At 45.9% G+C, this 21161-nt stretch overlaps 1 protein-coding gene across 1 annotated transcript in view; it reads left to right on the forward strand.

The window, feature by feature from the left end:
* COMP (cartilage oligomeric matrix protein) overlaps positions 1-21161 on the forward strand; it is a 152250-nt gene that overhangs the window by 95256 nt on the left and 35833 nt on the right. The window contains exon 15 of the mRNA XM_088469009.1: positions 5608-5656. Coding sequence (XP_088325135.1) covers positions 5608-5656 — 49 coding nt within the window. The remainder of the gene's footprint in view (positions 1-5607; positions 5657-21161) is intronic.

Here is a 21161-nt window from a genome sequence, read left to right on the forward strand (position 1 = left end):
TCTGGGAGTAACTAGACCAGCATAGTGTGTGTAGTGGTGTCTGATAATATAATTCCCATGTGTGGCATGGATGCAATGTGTACTGCACCTATTGTGCTAAACTTATTGCATTATTAGTTGTTACATGAACTGCTGGATTGGAGGGATTAAGAGTCTCTATGTCTGTATTTGGGTGGAGTCTGACATTGTAGCGTGGTCATGTCTGTACTGTACATAGGGCGGCCAGATGGAGCAAAGTTTGCGGCGTTTGATATGTACATGTGTTTTTCATCTTTTAATTTTTTTGTTTTATACCTACAGAATATTTGCAGTGGTGGGTGTATAGTACAGGGAATAGCAGGGGGCATACACTGGGCTCAGTCCTATTAAGTGCGAGTAGGGTCCTGCGAGCTATTTTCACAGCAATCTCACAGTACATGATGGTCTCTGTAGTCCTAGAGTGAGGTTCACGTTGTAATATAGTAATGAAATGTTAATTAGGCATAAAATAAGTGTATGTGCTGTATTAGATAGACTTGCACACTTAAGCCGCCCATACACGGTGTGATAGGCACCTTGCGCTGTGACTTGCGGTCCGACTACCGACTTACCGGGCGGTCCCCACACACGGAGCAATCCACTGCCCAATATGCCAGCACCCCCCTCCCCCGAGCATGTCCGATATCATGCCCAAACATGGTATGACATAGCAGCGATATCGTACCAATCTGTCGGATTGGCTGCTTTATCGCTCCGTGTATGGGGGCCTTCAGTATTTGCATATTGGTTAGAATATCTACTGCCCTGCACATAGGGCCTGATTCAGAGTTGCACTCTAGAATATGCAGGTGTGTAAATAGACGCCTCCTGCCGGCTTCTGTGATCTGCTGCTGCACCCGAGGACGCAGCATTGGATCACTCTACGTGAACATCGGTCATCTGAGTAACCTTCAGGTTTTCACGCAGTTGAAGCCAGTGAAGCTGCAGACAAGGACGCAGCCACAGGCTTCAGCTTCAGCATGTCTAGAAAATGGGGGATTTGCATGTGCAGATCTTCAAACATAACCCCATAGACTGAATAAAATAACCACACCCTGGTTCTTTGGAAATAAGAAACATAATATTTATTTTGTATATACATTTGGTCATTATGTTTATCCTGGTTTATTTAAAGTTTATTTCATATAAATCTGTCACAAGTTTTTGCATTTTCGCAAAAAATAAAATATCACGTTTGCGCAATGCTTATTGACAGAACTACCAGAAGATTCATGTTTTTGTGTTTTCTTAATTCAATACATCTAAATATCTTTGAAGTTGTTGGCGTGAGCATCATAAAATTGTCATACATTAAGAAGAAAAAATATTTATTTTATATTAGAATACATAGACGCAACTACCGTAAGTGCAGAGGGTGCGGTTGCTAATGGGCCTGGCCCTTCCCCTGCATCTAGGGTGCCAGGCTTGGTCCGCAGCCCCGCCCGCACTCTCTACCCCCGCCTCACTTCCCTTCTCTTTGACTTACCTGTAGTCTGCTCCGTGGTCGCGACATCCCCCCCCCCTTCCTCCATGGTCGCGTTCTCCTGGTCGTCTCAGCTTCTGGCTCTCCTCCGTGGCCGCCTCCTCCCAGAATCAGTCAGTGAGGAGAGAGAGATGCAGCCGACCAGGAGAGTGTGCCTGTCCTACACAGCACAACCACGGAGCGGGTAAGTCGAGAAGAGGGGGAGTGAAGAGGGTGCAGGTGAGAAGCGTGGATGGGTGGGGTGGTATGGACCGAGGGAGGGCCGCAGACCTAAGGGTGGCTCTTTTAAATTTTGCTATGGGGCCCCCCAAGGTCCAGTTACCCTGTTAGAACAATATTTATAGAAATTGTTCAGTGTGATTATTTGAGTAGGGTATTAGATACACAACTTTCATTTATTTATATTGAAAACGTAACAGTTCCTCTTTTTTATATTTGCTTGCGGAGCAGAATTCTTTTATCTGTAATTGGGGCTTGTATGTAACTTCCAATTCAGACAACTCGTTACTACAGCGGTTTAATTTTTCATTATATATTTTCATTATTTCATTACATGATTTGATCTATTACACAGGTCTGCGATGAAAAAGCTTTTTAACATATTTATGTGATACTTATAGATTTTTGGCTTCCAAACACATAAATGACTCCCGATTTTGCATATCACATCACATTTTTCTGCAAAACGTGTATTTATGAATGTCATTTTTTTATATTCTTTAAAGTAATAAATGTATTCTGCCTACATTTATTGTACAACATTGTCTTAAATGAATTCAATCGGTAGTATAGAACGTTGCAATTCAGTTCTCGTCATAAAACTTCCCCCCCGCCCAGTGCCAGATTAAGGTTCACATGGGCCTGGAGCTGAAATTTACAAAGGGCCTAAACCCCATACTGTCTAAAGGAACATTGCACACACACAACAACTACAACTTCAAGGTGAGCTGGTGAAGGTGGAACCAAATACAACAGACGAAACACAGTTTTGCCCTGTGCTGGCTCATTTTAACCCCTGCCTACCGCCACATACACACACATACACACAGTACACACTACACACACACAGGGCCTGATTCAGAGCCGGACGCTCTGACCAGAGCGCTCGCTCTGAATCAGGGCCCTCCTACCTCAACTTGGAGCGGCCTCTTGGACGCTCGCATAGCTGTGGGTTACCACCCACAGCTATAGCGAGCGTCCATGATGATGGTCGCGATGGTCAAGACCATCGCGACCATCAGGCTTGCGATGAAACCCTGTGGTAGGGTCTCGCTGCCGCAAGCCCTGGAGTGATTTTGGCTCTATCAGAGCCAAAATCACTCCCACTGACATCACTACTGATGTCAGTGGGGCCGGCTCCAGACGGTAGGCGTTCCCATGGGAATGCCTCTGTCTGGCAGCCATGCCCCCGGCACGCCCACCAAAGGGGGCGTGCTGTCAGTCACCATCGACAGCACGCCCTCTTTGGTGCGAGACCCCGGCTATGCGGGTCTCGCGCATGCGCACGACGGAGCTCCCTCCGTCGTGCGCATGCGCATTAGGGCAACATCGACCCGCTTGCGAGCGTCCTGTGCTCGCGAGCGGGTCTGAATTAGGCCCACAGTGCATATACAGTACACACCACTCATACAGTACAGTATACACACTAATTGATGCTACTCATCAAGTAGCCATCATAAACTAAATTGAAGGAAGGCATTTTTATAGGCCCTGACATTAGAAAGTTAATAAAAGATTAACAATTCTGGCGTGTAATGAATATTGCGGAACTTTCTGCGTGGACTTCGTTCAAATAAGTAATTTAAAAATTTTTAGGCAATGTCAAGGATCCAAACTACAAAGAAATTGTCAGGGAAATGCTTAATAGTTACAGGAACCTTGGCTGCAATATGAGTTTAAAGGTACATTTTTTTAATTCCCATATTGAGCATTTCCCGAATAATCTCGGAGACTACAGTGAAGAACATGGTGAACGGTTCCACCAAGACGTTAAAGGTGTAGAAAGAAGATTCCAGAGTCGTTGGGATGTCAGCATGATGGCTGACTACTGCTGGATGATACACAGAGACGACACAGAAAAAGCTTATAAGCGAAAAGTGACAAAACCAAGTTTGAAGACAAAAAAAACAAGATATTAATGATTTTTTAAATAATTATGGTTTTGTTTCTATTATTGTTTGATTTTATTGTTATTTTATTTTGTAATTAAGACAAAAACACAGTGATATCATCTATACTTCTCCGTATTTCACAATAAATATGTCAATAAACAATTAAACTTCTTGTTTTTTCTTAAAAATGTATGTAACCCCTTATAGGTAAATGTGATGTGGTAATTTGTTTTAATATACTATTTCTTGATGTACACAGGAATATAATTAAGAATATAAAAGTATTATTAAAAAAGCTTTCAATACCTTAAATTTCGCAGACCTGTGTTATTGATACAGTATATGAAAGTTACATTTTAAGAGAGTCATTCCATTAAATTATTTATGTATTATCCATCTGCATTTGCTGAGAACTTTTGTTCAAGTTTTCAATTTTGGACCACTCAGATGGACAATATTGTATTTGCTCAAATTGCTTGGCAAAAGACTCTAATGCTGGGGACACACTTAGATGACGGAACGGTCAGCAGACCGACCTGCCATCTGAGTGGCCGATTGGTAAGCTATACACACTTGATGCGTCTGGCATTTAAATTTGCCCATCCAGTTGAGATGTCACTGTCAGTGGTCCCTGCAGCCAGTGTACGGACGGTCTGTGGGTTGCCCATACACACATGCAGGCATACGACGTCGTTCATAGACATATCGGGTTTACACACCCGCCAATGCACTCGCAATATATCGTTCGTCGATTGAATGAACGATATATTGACAAGTGTGTAGTGTACCCAGTTTAAGACTTTATTTAAGGGATATTTATTATGTTTCTTTCTGTTGCCCCAACTACTGAGACATTAAAATTATAATTTTCAATTTAATGTTTTATTTTGATAAATATTGTTTTTTAAATTTTTCAACAAGGCAGTTTCTGATGTGTAATAAATATTAACCAATTATTAACCAGTTTAACACGAAAAAAGTAAAGGTGGGTGCACACTAGACAATATGTCGTCCGATCCCACAGATCAGAGCGACATATCGCGTACATCGTCTAGTGTGTACCCATGACATGCGCGCTCCTGCGGGTCATTAGCGACATCGCCCTTCGGCCCTTCTGAAGCATGCTTTAGACTGTTGGTGCTATTGATACAGCACAATGGTCCCCTTGTTGTTGTAAATTAATATATAATTGTCATGCAATATAAGAAAAAATATGTAGAATACACAACATAAATAATGGAATATATGCAACTACAGTATAATGGTATAATGTATTATGGCACACTAATTTTATATTCAATAATACTGTATGATATATAAGTCTACTTGCTAATGCAATAATACATTTCTGAATATATAACTACCTTTCATTAACAGTATTGCACAAATATTGTAGTATTATATATAGTGTAGTACTGTATAATATTGCTGATATTAATAGGATTTAATTTTTCACATACTAATACAACATTGTAGTTCAATAGCAATAATGAAAAGCTAGATATACATGCAGTAATAACTGTGCAATGCATGAAAACTATAATGGTACTGAGATATATATATATATATATATATATATATATATATTACCAATAATAAATGATATCATATAGATCAACCCTTGTATTTACATTAATGAGTTATTATTGTGGCACATGTGAAAAGCTATTCACATATCACACTATTCTTGCCACATACACTATATATAAGTAGCCTTTCATATAGTGCACTGCTATAACTGCATACAATGTCATATCGTCTCCCAATAAATGGTAATTTTGTTATTATTCTGCATGCTACCATTTCAAGGAAATCGTGTCAAGTGTGAAACTCAACTAAATAGCACCTAATTCTATCAAATCCTATATTTATATGTTCCTTGTACCAAAACCTCTCACACATTTTCTGATAGTTATAATATGTAATAATATTTAAATACTCTAAAATTATTATTATTGCTAAAGCAGAATTTAATTGTATTTATGTGTTTCTCAGGGAATGGAGATTGTCCAGACAATGAACAGTGATCCAGGACTTGCTGTTGGTGAGATTAAGTTAATATGATGGATGCTTTTATTCACATAGGATATGTCAAGATGTATCTTATAAACAAAAAAGTGGGAAAGTACTGTAGCTGCGCTAATTGGTGATATAGTGCATCTAATATGGATTTGCTGCTATTGGAAAAAAAAGGGACCCTCTTGTCCATAAAGACAAATATAAACAATAGAAAAACTCTAGCGCATCACCTATATGATAAATTAAGAATAGACTTTCAATAAAAAGTGAAAATAATTCTATTTATTAATAAGTACAGACAGGGCCATCATCAGGGGGGCTTCCAGGACTCCAGTCCCGGGCCCGGAGAGAGAGGGGGCCTGGGTGGCAGCAGCGAGGATTACACGGACGGCAGGCACTGGCAGGGAGAAAGTCCATCGGCTGCATTTGAAATATGGAGCCGGACGCCAGGCCGCAAACCAATGACAGCTCGTGGAACGGGTGCCAATCAGGAGCGGCCACAGTGGCTGCTCCTGATTGGCTGCTGTTCTGCGAGCTGTGATTGGCTCGTGGCCGGCTGCATATTTCAAATACCAATGTGCTGATGCTCTTTGTCACTGCCAGTGCCTGCAATGGATCCATTTTGCGCCACTCTGCCCTCTGCTTGATTTTATCTGCAAAATGTCTGTCCAGAAGAGAGTTCACTCTCATTGTCATGGATTGGATCCCAGCCTGCTTCCCTGCCCTGCCCCTCCCCCAGTCCAACCAGCCATCCCTGCGCCCCCCCTTGTCCAGCCAGCCTGTCTGCCCTGCCTTTCCTCAGTCAAGCCAGCCTTCCCTGCGCCCCCCTAGTCCAGCCAACCTGCCCTTCCCCTCGCCCAGTCCAGCCGACCTTCTCTGCGCTTTGCCCCCTCCTAGTCCATCCAGCCTTTCCTAACAACTGCCCCCTCAGACCAAACTTTGAGAATTTTTAAACTGGTCTACCCACCAATTGATGCACCACCCCTGAAGTACCCCACCCACATTATCCACTGCTTCGTCCACTTCTGCCGCATACTCCGGGGGGGAGGAGGGGTACCGCTCTACCTATTTTGTCAGTACCGAGCCCCACAATTTCTGATGGCAGCCCTGAGTACAGAAATGAAGTTGATTATTTCTGTACTTATTGATAAATAGAAATTCTTATATACTTCATTTATCATATAGGTGATGTGCTGGAGTTTTTCTATTGTTTAAAGATGTATCTTATGTAGCTAGTAATCATCACTGAATCATAGTACTGTAGAAATGTAGGGTTATCATGGTGTTCATCCTGTCAAAGTAGTACTTTTATTCTTACTCATTATATATTTATGGGCGGAATTCAATTGATTCCAGCCCCTATCGCGCCTGTCGGAGCTATTCAATTCTTGCTCCTGTCGGGCGCGATCAGCTGCCAGCGCTACATTTCAGCTCGCAGCCCCAGGGGGATGAGAGCTGGAATGTGCGAAAAGTGACCTGTTTGGGCGCCCAAACATCACTTTTCGCAGTCGCGTCCAGCACTTTGGTCGGGTTTAGCTGCTTTTCGCGGCTAAACCTGACCTCTATGGGCACGATCAGCGCGAAAAACGGCATCAATTGAATAGCGGCCCGTGATCTCCTGTCACTTTAGACGGGAGATCCGGACCGCGTAATCAATTGAATTCCGCCCTATGAGTTGTTAAGTTGTTAAGTTATAAATTGCATCCAAAGCAATATATCTCAGCTCTGAAATTGCTGCAGACAACTGTTCTTCAGTTTTCAGTTAACAATTAGGTTATGCACATTAAGTGCAGCATCATTAGGGTGTGAGTCTAAAAAAAAGCTCCTTTTTAACTTACAGTAAGAACTCTTAGGGGTATATTCTACTTTTATATTTTACATTTATCTAGCACCGTATAGAAGATAATAGCTAGAATCTGATTGGTTACATCATTGCTTGTCCTCAGAAGATTTGATACAGTAGATCATCTCCCAAATTTCTTCCCATATGAGACAATTCACGCATTGTATTCTAAGGGGTAGATTTACTAAAGTCCGGGTCTTCAGAAGTGGAGATGTTGCCCCTAGCAACAAATCAGATTATAGCTATTATCTTCTATAAGGTGCTAGATAAATGGTACGTAGAATCTGATTGGTTGCTAGGGGCAACATCTCCACTTCTAAAAACCTGCACTTTAGTAAATATACCCCTTTTTCTTAAGAATACAATCATTAAGGTGAGCCTGCAGTGTTGCTACTATGGCTTCTTGCTGAGAGGTATGCATGCTGGGCATTTTACTGGTATGAGATGGATGAGGCTGTTTCCTCCAGGATCTGTGGATTCTCCTACACGACACTTGTCTTTAAGCGCTTGAAAATATAAAAACAATTAAACACTATGGGCTCTATTTATTAACATAATTTTTACTAAAATAAAGTGAAAAAGGGTGTCTTCACACCCTTTTCACATTATTTTAGTATCACCTAAATTTACTAAAGGGCAATTGGACTGTAATGGGAAATGCGATCTGCCTGAGATTTACTAAAAATAAATTGTGAAAAAATACCGGGGGAAGCCCTGTGATAATAGCCACCAGGCTTTCCCCCGGTTACCGGACTCCTGCTCTGCTCTAACGGGGCTCCGGTCAGCTGGTCTCCCATCCTGCACTGTAATCTGGTCAGCTGCTGCATAAACAGCTGACTGGGTCACAGTGCAGGATGGAAGACCACCTGACAGGAGCCACGGAGGGAGGACATCAACGGAGCAGCGATGATCGGAGGTAAGTTAAATTTAAATGGGGGGTTGCGTGGGGAGGGGGTCACGATCGCGGGGGGGTAGCGGCGGTCGGCGATTACGAAGGCACCTTGTCACTGTATTTTTCTGAAAAATACAGTGATAAGGCTGCGGAGGAAATTGGCAGGGACAGCGCTTTATTGCAAGCTCTGTCCCTGCAAGGGATTTTTAATAAATCCCAATGATATTGCCTGAATTCGCATTGCATTGCAATATCACACTACAATCTGCATTCTAAATAGGCCCTATACAAGTTGAGCAACTATTGTGAATGTCATCTCAAGTGCTAAAATTTTTTAATAATCTCTCCCTCTCTCTCTATATCTATCTATCTATATATATATATATATATATATATTTATTTATTTTTTTAAGGGCACAGGTGTGCCCTTATATTAAGGCTGCATCTAAAAAAAAACGGATTTCTCCCTAGAGAATTCCGAAGGGGGGGCAGGGTGTTTGAGGGGCTAAGACTCATGTACCGAGTTGAAATTTGGTAAAGGCGGGTAGAACTGTCGCACGGCGTCAAATTTCAGGGCATAAACTTAAAAGATGAGGATTTGGGAGTAATCTAAAGCTCCAACTGTCACATTTTTCTGATATTCTCAGTTAGGACAACTTTTCTGCTGTAGTCTATGTTTTTTTTTTGGGAAGGCATAACTCAGGGTAGGGGGCGAATTTAGACTTGGGGTTTGTTTTATTAGGTAGCTATTGAGCCAGGGTATGTGCTTTTGGGGTTCAGGTAAATTAGAAAGTGATAGTTTTTAAACAATTACCTCATGAATGTGCCATTATACAGATAGGACTTTTCAACTTGTTGCGCAGCCTCAGCAGGAGCCTCCAGCAGGTGTTCTCACTATGGCTTCACTTGGGTGCACAAAGATGGCCGTCGTTAGCGGCACTGGAAAACAGCAATGGATAGCAGCGGCGGGGACATGACGGCGGCGGTGAGGACATCAGCGGCTGTGCCGTGGGTGTTGGCGGCGGCGCGGGTGTCGGCATTGTGTCGGCGTGGCTGGCGGCGGTGGCAGCGAGGGTGTCAGCGGGACCCAGCGGCAGCAGAAGAACTATTCTGCCGAGTATGTCAGCAACACCCATTTCAAAAAAGGCACCCAGCGCCATTTTTGAAATTCAAAGATGGCCACCGTGAACCGTGATTGGCTCGCGGTAGCCATATTTGAATTTCAAAAATGGCACTGGGCACTATTTTTGAAATGGCCACCACTGCTGTACTCGGCAGAAAGGCTGGCAGGGACTGGATACTCTTGGATCCAGGCCCGCCACCGACGCCAGCACAGACGACAGGTCCCATAGATGCCGGGTGCCCCCACCGATGACATCGCGAGCCGTTATTGGCTCACGGCGGCCATCTTGGAATTTCAAAGATGGCCATCGCGAGCCAATCACGGCTCCTTACATCATCGGAGGCAGCAGCTGTGGGACCCAGCGGTTATGAAGAGGACACCAGAAGCCCTGGGGAGGTGGCAGCCACCTCCGAGGTAAAGACACCAGAAGCCCTGGCAGTTGGCGCCTTCCAGGCTAGGATGCCGAAGCCCTGGCGGGTTGTCGCCCGCCAGGCGAAGATGCCGAAGCCCTGGTGGGTTAATGCCTACCAGGCGAAGACGTGAGAAGTCCTAGTGGGCGGCGGCCATGCAAAAGAGCTGACACAGGCTGCCACCCACTAGGCAAAGACACCAAAGCCCTGGCGTGTTGGCGCCTGCCAGACGTAGACGCCGGAAGTCTTAGTCAGCGGCGGCCATGCAAAAAGAGCTGACACAGGCTGCCGCCCACTAGGTGAAGAGGACAACAGAAGCCCTGGGGAGGTGACAGCCGTGCAAAAGAGCTAAGTGGCTGCCACCCCTCAGGCAAAGACGCCAGAAGTCCTGGCGGGTTGGCGCCTGCCAGGCGAAGATGCCGTAACCCTGGCGGGTTGGCATCTGCGAGGCGAAGACGCCAAAGCCCTGGCGGGTTGGCACCCGCCAGGTTAAGACACCGGAAGTCCTAGTGGGCAGCAGCCATGAAAAAGAGCTGACACAGGCTGCTGCCCACTAGGTTGAAGCCCTGGTGGGTTGGTGCCCACCAGGCGAAGATGTCTAATCCCTGGGGTGGCGGCGGACATGTAAAAGAGCTTAAAAGCTGCCGTCCCAAGGTGAAGACCTGGGACCTACTACAGATGGCAGTGGGCCCTAATGCCCAGAATGCTGGTACTTGTGGTTTTCCAAATACCAGCATGCAGGGAGGCGTGCTGATACCTATAGTTCACCTGCAAAACAAAATATTCTTTAAAATGCACCAAATCACACAATCAACCTGGCACCCACCACCCAGGGGTGCCCTGGAGAGAGGGACTCCTTTATTGGGGGGGGTCCCCAGCTCCTCAGGGATCTCCGCCTGGACTGACTAGCGGTCAGGGTTGATGCTTTGGCAGGGGGGCCCGGTGAAAGGGCTCCCCTGGCTGTGGCATCACTTCCTCGCTAGAAAGAGTCCAGTGCTGGTTCTGCTAAATACAGGGGGACCCTACACATTTTTCCCCCTGTATTTTCAGAACCAGGGCCGGTTCAGAGCCCAGTGCTGGTTGCGCTGAATACAGGGGACCCCTATGTAATTTTTCCCGTGTTTAAACCAGGACTAGCTGTTAAAAGCCCGTTGCTGGTTGTGCTTGGGGGGGGGGACTTTTTTATTTTACACGTTTAATTTTTAACATAGATGCGTAGATGGATCTCACTTTTATTTTCTCAGGTACATGCGCAGTACCAGTGAGCCCTCTGTCACGTGCTGATGCCCCCTTTGCACTGCACCGCTGCCACTGCTCTGCATCACCACTGCTGCAGCTACCCTGCACGCCTACAGCCTGCCCCTGCAGCCGTCTCGCACTCTGCACCTCCCAAACCACCTCTTGTGTGCTGGCTCCTCTTCCACCTGCGTTAGTGTACCATTTTATTGCCCTTCTCCCCTGCAGGTGGCCCGGTTTGTTCTTCCAAACCGTGATGGTTAATAAATTTTAAAAAAGCTATGAAATTCCATAGACAAAAAACCTTACGGTTTCACATGTCCCATTAAGGCTGCTTAGACATGATCTGAAACTTCACAAACCTATTGAATTTCTGCCACTCAAACTCCAAAAAGCAATGAAATTACGATCATTAAGGCTAACGCCTTAATGGAAGTATTCCTTGCGTAATACAGATATGGTATGCCATCACACCCTGTGGTTAACTGCAGATTCAGCACTCTCACAGAGTGAGATTGCTGTCACTCACAAAATGCTGGAGCTGCTAATTCACAGAAATGTGTGCTCATTGGAATACACCCATGCAGTACAATGAGCACACAATTCTGTGTACTGGCTGTAACTAGGATCTGACCTTCAACATGCGCTACTGTGCATGCACGCCTTGTTCACATGTTGCTCCTCCCTGGCATTCCTAGTGAATGGACGCACATCTGAGACTCCTGCAGACATACCAGCCCTGCAGAGCCCACAGTCAGGTGCGGCCTGGGCCGGGGGGCAGGGTGCCAACTGCCCCCCAGGCCGGTACAATTTTAGTACTTCAGGGCCGCCAGGCTGCGCAGGCAGAGGATGCTCCTGCTCCCCGGCCGCTGCCGAGCTTGAGAGAGAGATCCGATTCATGGAGTAGGGGCTAAGAGAAAATGGCTGCCCCCATATCAGGCTACAAAAAGATGGCCGCTGTCGACCAATAGGGAGCAAGGTTTCCCTACCCAGAAATCCAAGAGGCTAAAGAGAATGGGAAAAGGGGGCAAGGCTTAGGCTTATCGGAAGAGTGAGAATTGCTGAAATGGCACCGCACCCATGGAGGAGAGAGAGAGGACAGCGTGTGATGGGGAGTGCCTCAGAGTGGAGGAGATCCTGCTTCCTTTCTTCTCCACCCATACCAGGTAAGTGGAGGGTGGAGTGGGGCATAAATATATGTGTCACAATGGCCTAAACTTTGCAGGGGGGCGTTGTTTTGTTATTTCAAATATGTGTGTGCTGATTAAGTGTGTCTATGTGTTTGTGTGTGTGTCTGTATGTGTGTGTGTGTCTGTATGTGTCTCTGTCTGTCTATGCATGTGTCTGTCTTTCTGTGTCTGTATGTATGCATGTGTCTGTATGTCTCTGTCTACGTGTGTGTGTGTGTGTGTGTGTGTGTGTGTGTGTGTGTGTGTATACATACATACACACACACACGCACACACACAATATCACTATCCACTGTATCACCAAGAGAATACCATGGCCATGTAGCTATAATACAGCTAGCTTTAAAGCCTGCATAGCCATTAAGAATTATTGGCCACTAATTACTAGTGATAAGGATTTGTCTGTACTTCATGATAAACGTATTCTTACGTACTATTCTCGGGGCAGAAATATAGGTGATTTCTTAGTGCATACAGACGTGACACATCTGGGTAAAACGGTATCAAAAAGTGTCTTGGGTCCACTTAAAAAAGGATGTTTCAAATGTGCGGGGTGTGTTATCTGTGGGTATATGCTCACTGGCAGCATGACTAAACATCCATACTCTACTCCATCCAGAAGCTGAGAGGATGAACATGGAATCATGCTGAGGGGGAGCACTTATTTAAGTTTAGTCTTGTTTGTATTCTTTGTGTCCTGATGAAAATGCTGGTGCATTGAAATGTCGACTAGACTGTATCTACGTGTGTGCTGTATTTTTTTCAAATCCCCGAGTGCCGCAGTCATTGGTGTGTTTTATTTATTTATATATATTGTGATAGGATCACTGGTAAAGTGGTCTGTGACAGGGACATTTATCCCAGATTCCTGTCCTATGTGTTTAAAATCCCCAGGAGAAAGTCTGCAGTATAGCAGGCTTGAGTTTCGGCTTTTTGAAAAGCCGGTTTGGGACCTGGGGGTTGTGGGTGAGAGGAGAGGGAGGGCTCCACCCACGGCCACTCCAGGTTTTGGTTCTCTTAGCCTGGTAACAGGCTTGTTAGAGTTTTCCACCTGAGAGTGGCCAATATAAGCCTAGTGTGTTTAGGGCTGATTGTCTCACCTGGGAGAGCAGACAGGGAGTTTGCTCAGAGACACTTGAAAACCTAACTGTAAGTGTTGTGCTGTGCTTTTGTTGCTGGCGAGGGCATTAGGCCCTGCCAGGTTCTGGTAGTGAGGGAACTACCTGTGAAGTTAGTGCCCCGACAGGGCTAGGATTTATATTTATGTTTTCTTTATATTTTCTGTCATTGTACAATAAAGACTGGCGCCGACCAGCTTGTACTTGCATCCAGACTGGTGTGCTGCTTCCCTGCTGCTGTGCGTGTGTGTAAGGAAGGAGTCCTCTACCCAGGAGAGGGACCCCCTAACCTAACTGTGTCACAATATGGTGGAGAATGCGGGCATCCACACACACTAAAGTTGCAGCAAGAGGAAAACTTTCCATTTAAAAATTAAAGGGACAGACACCCAATTTGTGAGTGTGGAAATAACACTGTGTCCTTGGAGTCCCATAGAGGAGGCGTCAGCCAATGCTCAGAGAGGCAAGGTTCAGCTTCCAACCTACACCCCAGGACAAAATGGAGGACATTATTAAGGCCTTGCTCCAAGCTACAGCAGCTCAGCAGGAATCTACCAGGGCTCAGCAGGAAGCTACAGCAGCTCAGCAGGAGACTAACAGACTTCAACAGGTCTCCATTGAGGAAACCCGCCAGGCCTTAAGAGAGGTGGTACAGCACCTGGTCGCCCGGCCCAGGGATGTTAATACTGGTCCTCCCACCACCACTCACTCCGTACGAGCCAGTCACTTCCTCCAAAAGATGACTTCGGGCGATGATGTGGAGGCCTATCTTGCCGCATTTGAAAGAACGGCCGAAAGGGAGAGTTGGCCCCAGGAGCAGTGGGCAAGTCTGGTGGCACCTTTATTGTCTGGGGAGCCACAAAAAGCATATTTCGACTTATGCCTGGCTGATGCCAAGGACTATAAAAAACTAAAACAGGAGATCCTAACTCGCTTGGGAGTCACCACCTTTGTTCGTGCCCAACGGGTCCACCGCTGGGAGTTCCATATGGACAAGCCTCCACGTTCACAGATGCATGACCTCATCCATCTGTCCTCAAAATGGCTAGAGCCTGAGATGCTGATGGGACCACAGATCGTGGAAAGGGTCGTGATGGACCGTTACCTGCGATCATTACCCGTGACTCTGCGCAAGTGGGTGAGCCATGCAGACCCTAAGACCGCGGACCAGTTGGTCGAGCTAGTGGAGAGGTACATGGCGACTGAGGAGCTGAGGAGTATGCCCCACCAAGCCCCGATGGCGCCCCGGCGAACTCCCAGCGACACTGGTAAGACTGTTCCAGGGGAGAAGGGTTCTGGGCGGTGGGATGTACCTAAGACTGAGGGTGTAGAACCTGGAGACAGGCCTGCCAGGCCAGGAAGATTCTTGCCCCGTAAACGACTAGACATTAATATGATTCAGTGTTTCCGGTGTGGTGACTTCGGCCATATTTCCACTAATTGTTCACTTACAACTGAACCTATGCAATGTGATACTGCTCATGTCTACCGCAGGGGGTCTTTCTTTGCACAGACAGCCTGTACGGCTGACCGGCAGGCTGAGACTGATAAGCACATGTGTGTACTCACTGTAGATGGCAACCGAGTAGAGGCACTGTTAGACTCTGGTAGCTTGGTGACACTTATAAAAGCTGAGCTGGTGAACCCCTTGAGGCATAAGGGGAAAACTGTTGGTGTGACCTGCATACATGGGGATAATCGATATTATGTTACTGCCGAGGTGAACATCGAGACACCATGTGGCTCTGCTATAGTTTCTGTGGGTTTGGTGCCTGGTCTGATGTACGATGCAATATTGGGGAGAGACTTTGCTCACTTCTGGAAATTGTGGGAAAGCCGTTTTGTTCCAGAAGTGAACAACCCCGGTCCACTTGAGAAGGTTGTCGATATAGTGAAGGAGGGAGTTTCTTCTGAGTCAGAGTTATTCCCTTTTCCTACTATGGTTGGCGAACTAGAGAATGCGGAGCGTGACGGTGGCCCGCCAACTGATGTGCCTCCCATTGAGGTGGGAAGTGTTGTTGGGCCAGTGGATCGTCTGCCTGATTTAGAGGTCAGAAGAGAGGTCTTTGCCGTGGAGCAGTTGAATGACCCTACTTTGGTAAAAGCCAGGGAGAATGTAAAGGTAGTTGATGGTAAACCCGTAGACCCTGATAGTCCTTTGTCCTATCCCCACATGGCAATGTGTCAGGATTTATCCTGCCCTGAGTGTCAGTATCATGCTCCCAGACCACGTTTTAAGGGTCCACTAGTTCCATTGCCTATTGTAGAGGTGCCAATAGTGAGAGAGCACCTGAAACAGGCTCAACAGGCACAGCAGAGGATATACAACCGCAATGCTCGGTTACGCAGCTTTGCTCCTGGGGACAGAGTGTTAGTGTTGGTTCCCACTGTGGAAAATAAACTTTTGGCTAAATGGCAAGGGCCCTTTGAAATCTTACAAAGAGTGGGACAGGTCAATTACAAAGTTTACCAGCCGGGGAAAAGAAAGCCGGAACAGATATACCATATAAATCTGTTAAAGCCCTGGAAAGATAGAACGGTACTGTCGGCCGTCCGAGCCCCTCCAGTAAGTCCAGGGCCCTTAGTTCCCAAAGTGACAGTGGCAAAAACCCTGTCGGCAATTCAACAACGAGAGGTCAAGGAGTTTCTGGTTAGAAATAGGGTGCTGTTCTCTGATGTACCTGGGAAAACCTCGGTCGTTAAACATGACATCATCACTGACCCAGGGGTTAAAGTTAATCTAAAGCCCTATAGGTTACCAGTAGCACAAAGAGCATCAGTGTCGAAAGAAATTAAAAATATGCTAGAGTTAGGGGTTATTGAAGTATCACATAGTGAATGGTCAAGTCCCATTTTGTTGATTCCAAAGCCCGACGGGAGTGTGCGTTTCTGCAATGACTTCCGAAAGTTGAACAGTGTTTCAAAATTCGATGCCTACCCGGTGCCACAGTGGAGAAGGAGGCGTTGGCCATAAAGTGGGCGTTACAAACTTTTAAATTTTTGGTGGAACACAGGCCAGGGGGCCTGTTGTGTAAAGCGGACGCGTTGTCACGCGTTCATTGTTTGGGGGCTTCAGTTGTTCCGCCCCATAGGTCGAAACAAAGGGGTGGGGATATGTGATAGGATCACTGGTAAAGTGGTCTGTGACAGGGACATTTATCCCAGATTCCTGTCCTATGTGTTTAAAATCCCCAGGAGAAAGTCTGCAGTATAGCAGGCTTGAGTTTCGGCTTTTTGAAAAACCGGTTTGGGACCTGGGGGTTGTGGGTGAGAGGAGAGGGAGGGCTCCACCCACGGCCACTCCAGGTTTTGGTTCTCTTAGCCTGGTAACAGGCTTGTTAGAGTTTTCCACCTGAGAGTGGCCAATATAAGCCTAGTGTGTTTAGGGCTGATTGTCTCACCTGGGAGAGCAGACAGGGAGAGAGAGGTGTGTGTGTGTGTGTGTGTGTGTGTGTGTGTGTGTGTGTGTGTGTGTGTGTGTGTGTGTGTGTGTGTGTGTGTGTGTGTGTGTGTGTGTGTGTGTGTGTGTGTGTGTGTGTGTGTGTGTGTGTGTGTGTGTGTGTGTGTGTGTGTGTGTGTGTGTGTGTGTGTTCCTCTACCCAGGAGAGGGACCCCCTAACCTAACTGTGTCACTATATATATATAGAGATATGTGTGTTCCCACTGTCCATTTGTTAATCGTGAAATGCACCCTTCCTATTTTGTAATAAATGGTTCCGCCTTTTCCACAGCAGACACACACAATGTAAAAAGGGGAGGTGGAACAAAGGACCGGGGGCAGCTCCTCAACCCAGCCCCTGGGAGGCACACGCAATAGAAGGTGGAACCCGGGGCTCCCACTACATGCCTCCAGCAGTCTAATCCACACAAGCTGGAGAGGGACACCCAGACATACAGCTTCCCCCTGTGACTGCGAGACACCAGTGGCAGGACAGCACATGATTTTACCAGAAGGATATGGAGCAGACTGAATGCTTTGGGCCAGTATTGGCATCAAAGCATTTAGATATATCGGCATTAGCTGTGCTGCAGGGCAGATGCAATATTATTATTATTATCATTTATTTATATGGCGCCACAAGTGTTCCGCAGCGCCTTACAAAGTACAAAAACAAATTGTATACAAGTGACTTACAGAACAATACAATACAGGACATGGCTAATATATATATTGCTACATTAGCGACCATATCACCCAGATAAGCAACAGAGCATAAGCAACCAAGTGTTAGGTGCCCTAGTGGGGAGAAAGAAGTAAATGACACTACAGTAAGGAGAAGCACAAGAGGGTAGATGGCCCTGCTCGTGAGAGCTTACATTCTAAAAAGGTGGGGGAAGACAAACAGGGGTGACACAAATGGGGTAGATGGGGATGAAGGAGCATGTAGCAAGGAGTTAGAATGATAGCTGGAAGGCTTTGATGAAGTAGTGGGTCTTGAGAGCCCGTTTGAAGGATTGCAAACAGGTGGAGAGTCTGATGGGGAGTGGGAGAGAGTTCCAGAGGTGGGGAGCAGTGCGGGCAAAATCTTGGAGGCGGGAGTGGGAGGAAGTAATCAGCAGGCATGAAAGGTGGCATGCATTAGTTGAGCGAAGAGGGCGGAGAGGAGCGTGAAGGGAGATGAGATCAGAGATGTATATGGGAGAAGATTGGGTGAGGGCTTTGTGAGTGAGCGTGAGAACCTTAAATTGGGTTCTAAAAGGGAAGGGGAGCCAGTGGAGAGCTTGTAGGAGAGGGGAGGCAGATATAGAGCGCTTGGAGAGGAAGATAAGCCGTGCAGCAGCATTAAGGATAGACTGGAGAGGAGAGAGATGGGATTTGGGGAGGCCAGATAGGAGGAGGTTACAATAGTCCAATCTGGAGATGACCAGTGAGTGTATGAGGGTTTTAGTAGCATCCTGGGTGAGATAGGGTCTGATCTTAGAAATATTTTTGAGATGGAAACGACAGAACTGTGAGAGGTTCTGGATATGTGGTTTGAAGGAGAGGGATGAGTCCAGGATAACTTCAAGACAGCGCGCCTTGGGACTAGATGAGACAGTTATTCCATCAATTGATAAAGAAATAGTGGGAAGTGAGGTGATGTGGGAGGGTGGGAAGATGATCAGCTCTGTCTTAGACATATTAAGTTTAAGAAATCGCTGGGACATCCAGGAAGAGACAGCAGAGAGACAGTTGGAGATACGAGTCAGAAGAGAGGGGGAGAGATCAGGGGAGGAAAGGTAGATTTGAGTATCATCAGCATAGAGATGATAATGGAGGTCAAAAGAGCTGATGAGTTCACCTAGAGAGGAAGTATATAGGGAGAATAGGAGAGGACCAAGAACAGAACCTTGGGGAACACCTACTGTAAGAGGCTGTGGGGGGGAAGAGGAGTCGTGAGAGGAAACTGAGAAAGATCGGTCAGAGAGGTAGGACGACAGCCAGGAGAGGGCAGTTTCACGTAGACCAAGGGAGTGAAAGATATTCAGCAGGAGAGGGTGGTCCACAGTGTCAAAAGCAGCAGAGAGATCAAGGAGAATGAGAAGAGAGTAGTGGCCTTGGGATTTGGCAGCAAGGAGGTCATTGCTGACTTTTGTGAGGGCAGTTTCAGTGGAGTGGAGAGAACGGAAGCCAGACTGAAAAGGGTCAAGGAGGGAGTGGAAGGAAAGAAAAGTGGTAAGGCGGTTGTATACAATCCGCTCAAGGAGTTTGGAGGCAAAGGGGAGGAGAGAGATGGGTCAGTAGTTAGAAAGAAGGTTAGGATCAAGGGTAGGTTTTTTAAGAATGATATGTCTGTGAATGACGTAGTTAATAGACATATAATTTTTACACACCGATCATGCTCTACAAATATATTGCCTGTTCAATAGAACAGGCAATATATCTGTCAGTGTGCACACAGCATTGGTCATATGGGGCTGGTACATGATATATGTGTTTATAGCTCTTTGTCATAACAATTTTTCATATTTCATTTGCTATTTAAACCATACTCACATTACGCAAACTACACCTCCAACATTATTGTCACGCCCATTTTTAAAATTCTATTCGCTGGTAGAAAAACTGGGCCACTTGCTCTTGTTTGCCCCCTAGGCTGAAAGTTGCCAGCCAGCCCCTGCCCACAGTGTACCGCAATTACACTATATCGCCACCGCTACATTAGAGGGGCATTGTGGTACTATCCACCAGTGTTTTTACCACTCTAACGTCCGGCGCACTACAATGCCCAGTGAAAACCTAATATTCCAGGCAGCATCAATACCACAATTTGTACATCTATTGCACGGCACTTTTGTAGCACGCCTATGTCTTATACTACTTGTTGTCCTACCTGGTTCAATAAACCTAATGGTGCATACACACGGCCAGAGTTCTGGTCGATCAGATAATGATTATTATCTGATCGCCCTGCATGTGCTGGATGTTCGATATCGAACATCCAGCACATGCACCAATTCCACATTGACTATAATGACACGCGATTAATGATCGCGGGTCCCTATAGTAACCAGGCCAACCGTGTCGATATCGACCAGGTTGACCTGCATGCACAGGTGAAGGTCGATATCGACCATCCGTGCCCATGCATCGACCATCGTTTGGTTGTTTGAAGGGGCCAGAAACTGTTAGATTTGAACGATAACGATATTATTGTTATCGTTCAAATCGACCAGGGAAATCTGACCATGTGTATGCACCATAAGACCTGATTATGATGTGCCACGTGAGGACTAACTGCCAAAACCAAACCTAAAGGGAAATTGTCAACAAATTTCCTTTAATTTACATCAAACTTTGGGCCTGATTCACTACCGTACGCAACTGCGTATGCAATAGCTATTATGCACGCAGTTCAACTGCGATAGTATGCTAATCCATTGCGATCGCTATTCCCTCGCAGCACTACATAACGTCGCCCACTTTACTTACCACACATCCGTAAGACTGTGAAATCATCTGTACAATGGAGTACCATCGCAGCCTCATGCACACTTGCACAAGCTCTGACCTTAATCAGAAATTGCTAACAACCACGCATGCTATGAGACCTCAGGCTGCGTAGGCCATCGTAGTGGATAATTTAAGTATGCACATGCAACAGCGTTGAAACGCACTGGCACGCCTGCGTTTGCCCGATCCCCACCCACAAACGGCACTTCATGTCAATCACTTTGCTAAGGGTCTGCGTAGTCACTGATCACAATAGTTAGTTCACGCTCTGTGATGCATGCGCAGAACGCAACGATCTGCCGATTGCATGCGTAATCTCAGTTGTGTATGGTAGTGTATCAGGGAATGCATGCTATCTTTATGGTTAGTGAGTGACTATGTGTGTTTGGGGTGATTGCTGCTGATTTAATAACACCTATTAACTTAAATAACTTAATTTGTTACTCTTGGTTCATCGGAAGGTGCATATACACATAACGATTTTGTAACCAACGATTTTCGTTCAGATTTTCCCTTGTAAAAGTGAACGATTTTTGAAGTGTAATGAACGATTTTTACAACGATGAACGAAAAATGTTCCTTACCTTAATGAAAATAGTTATGTTGGACAGTCTCAAATGGACGATGAACTACAAACTACAAACGGGAGTGCGCTTGAATGATTTTCGTTCATCTTTATAACTCAGAAACTGGACAAATTTTTGAACGCTTGAACGATAACGACGTCGTTAATGACAAATCGTTCAAAAAATCGTTACGTGTGTATGCACCTTAAGAAGTAGTT

The sequence above is a fragment of the Taudactylus pleione genome, unplaced genomic scaffold (assembly GCF_031769625.1).
Source record: "Taudactylus pleione unplaced genomic scaffold, aTauple2 ptg000087l, whole genome shotgun sequence".
NCBI classification, from domain to species: Eukaryota; Metazoa; Chordata; class Amphibia; order Anura; family Myobatrachidae; genus Taudactylus; species Taudactylus pleione.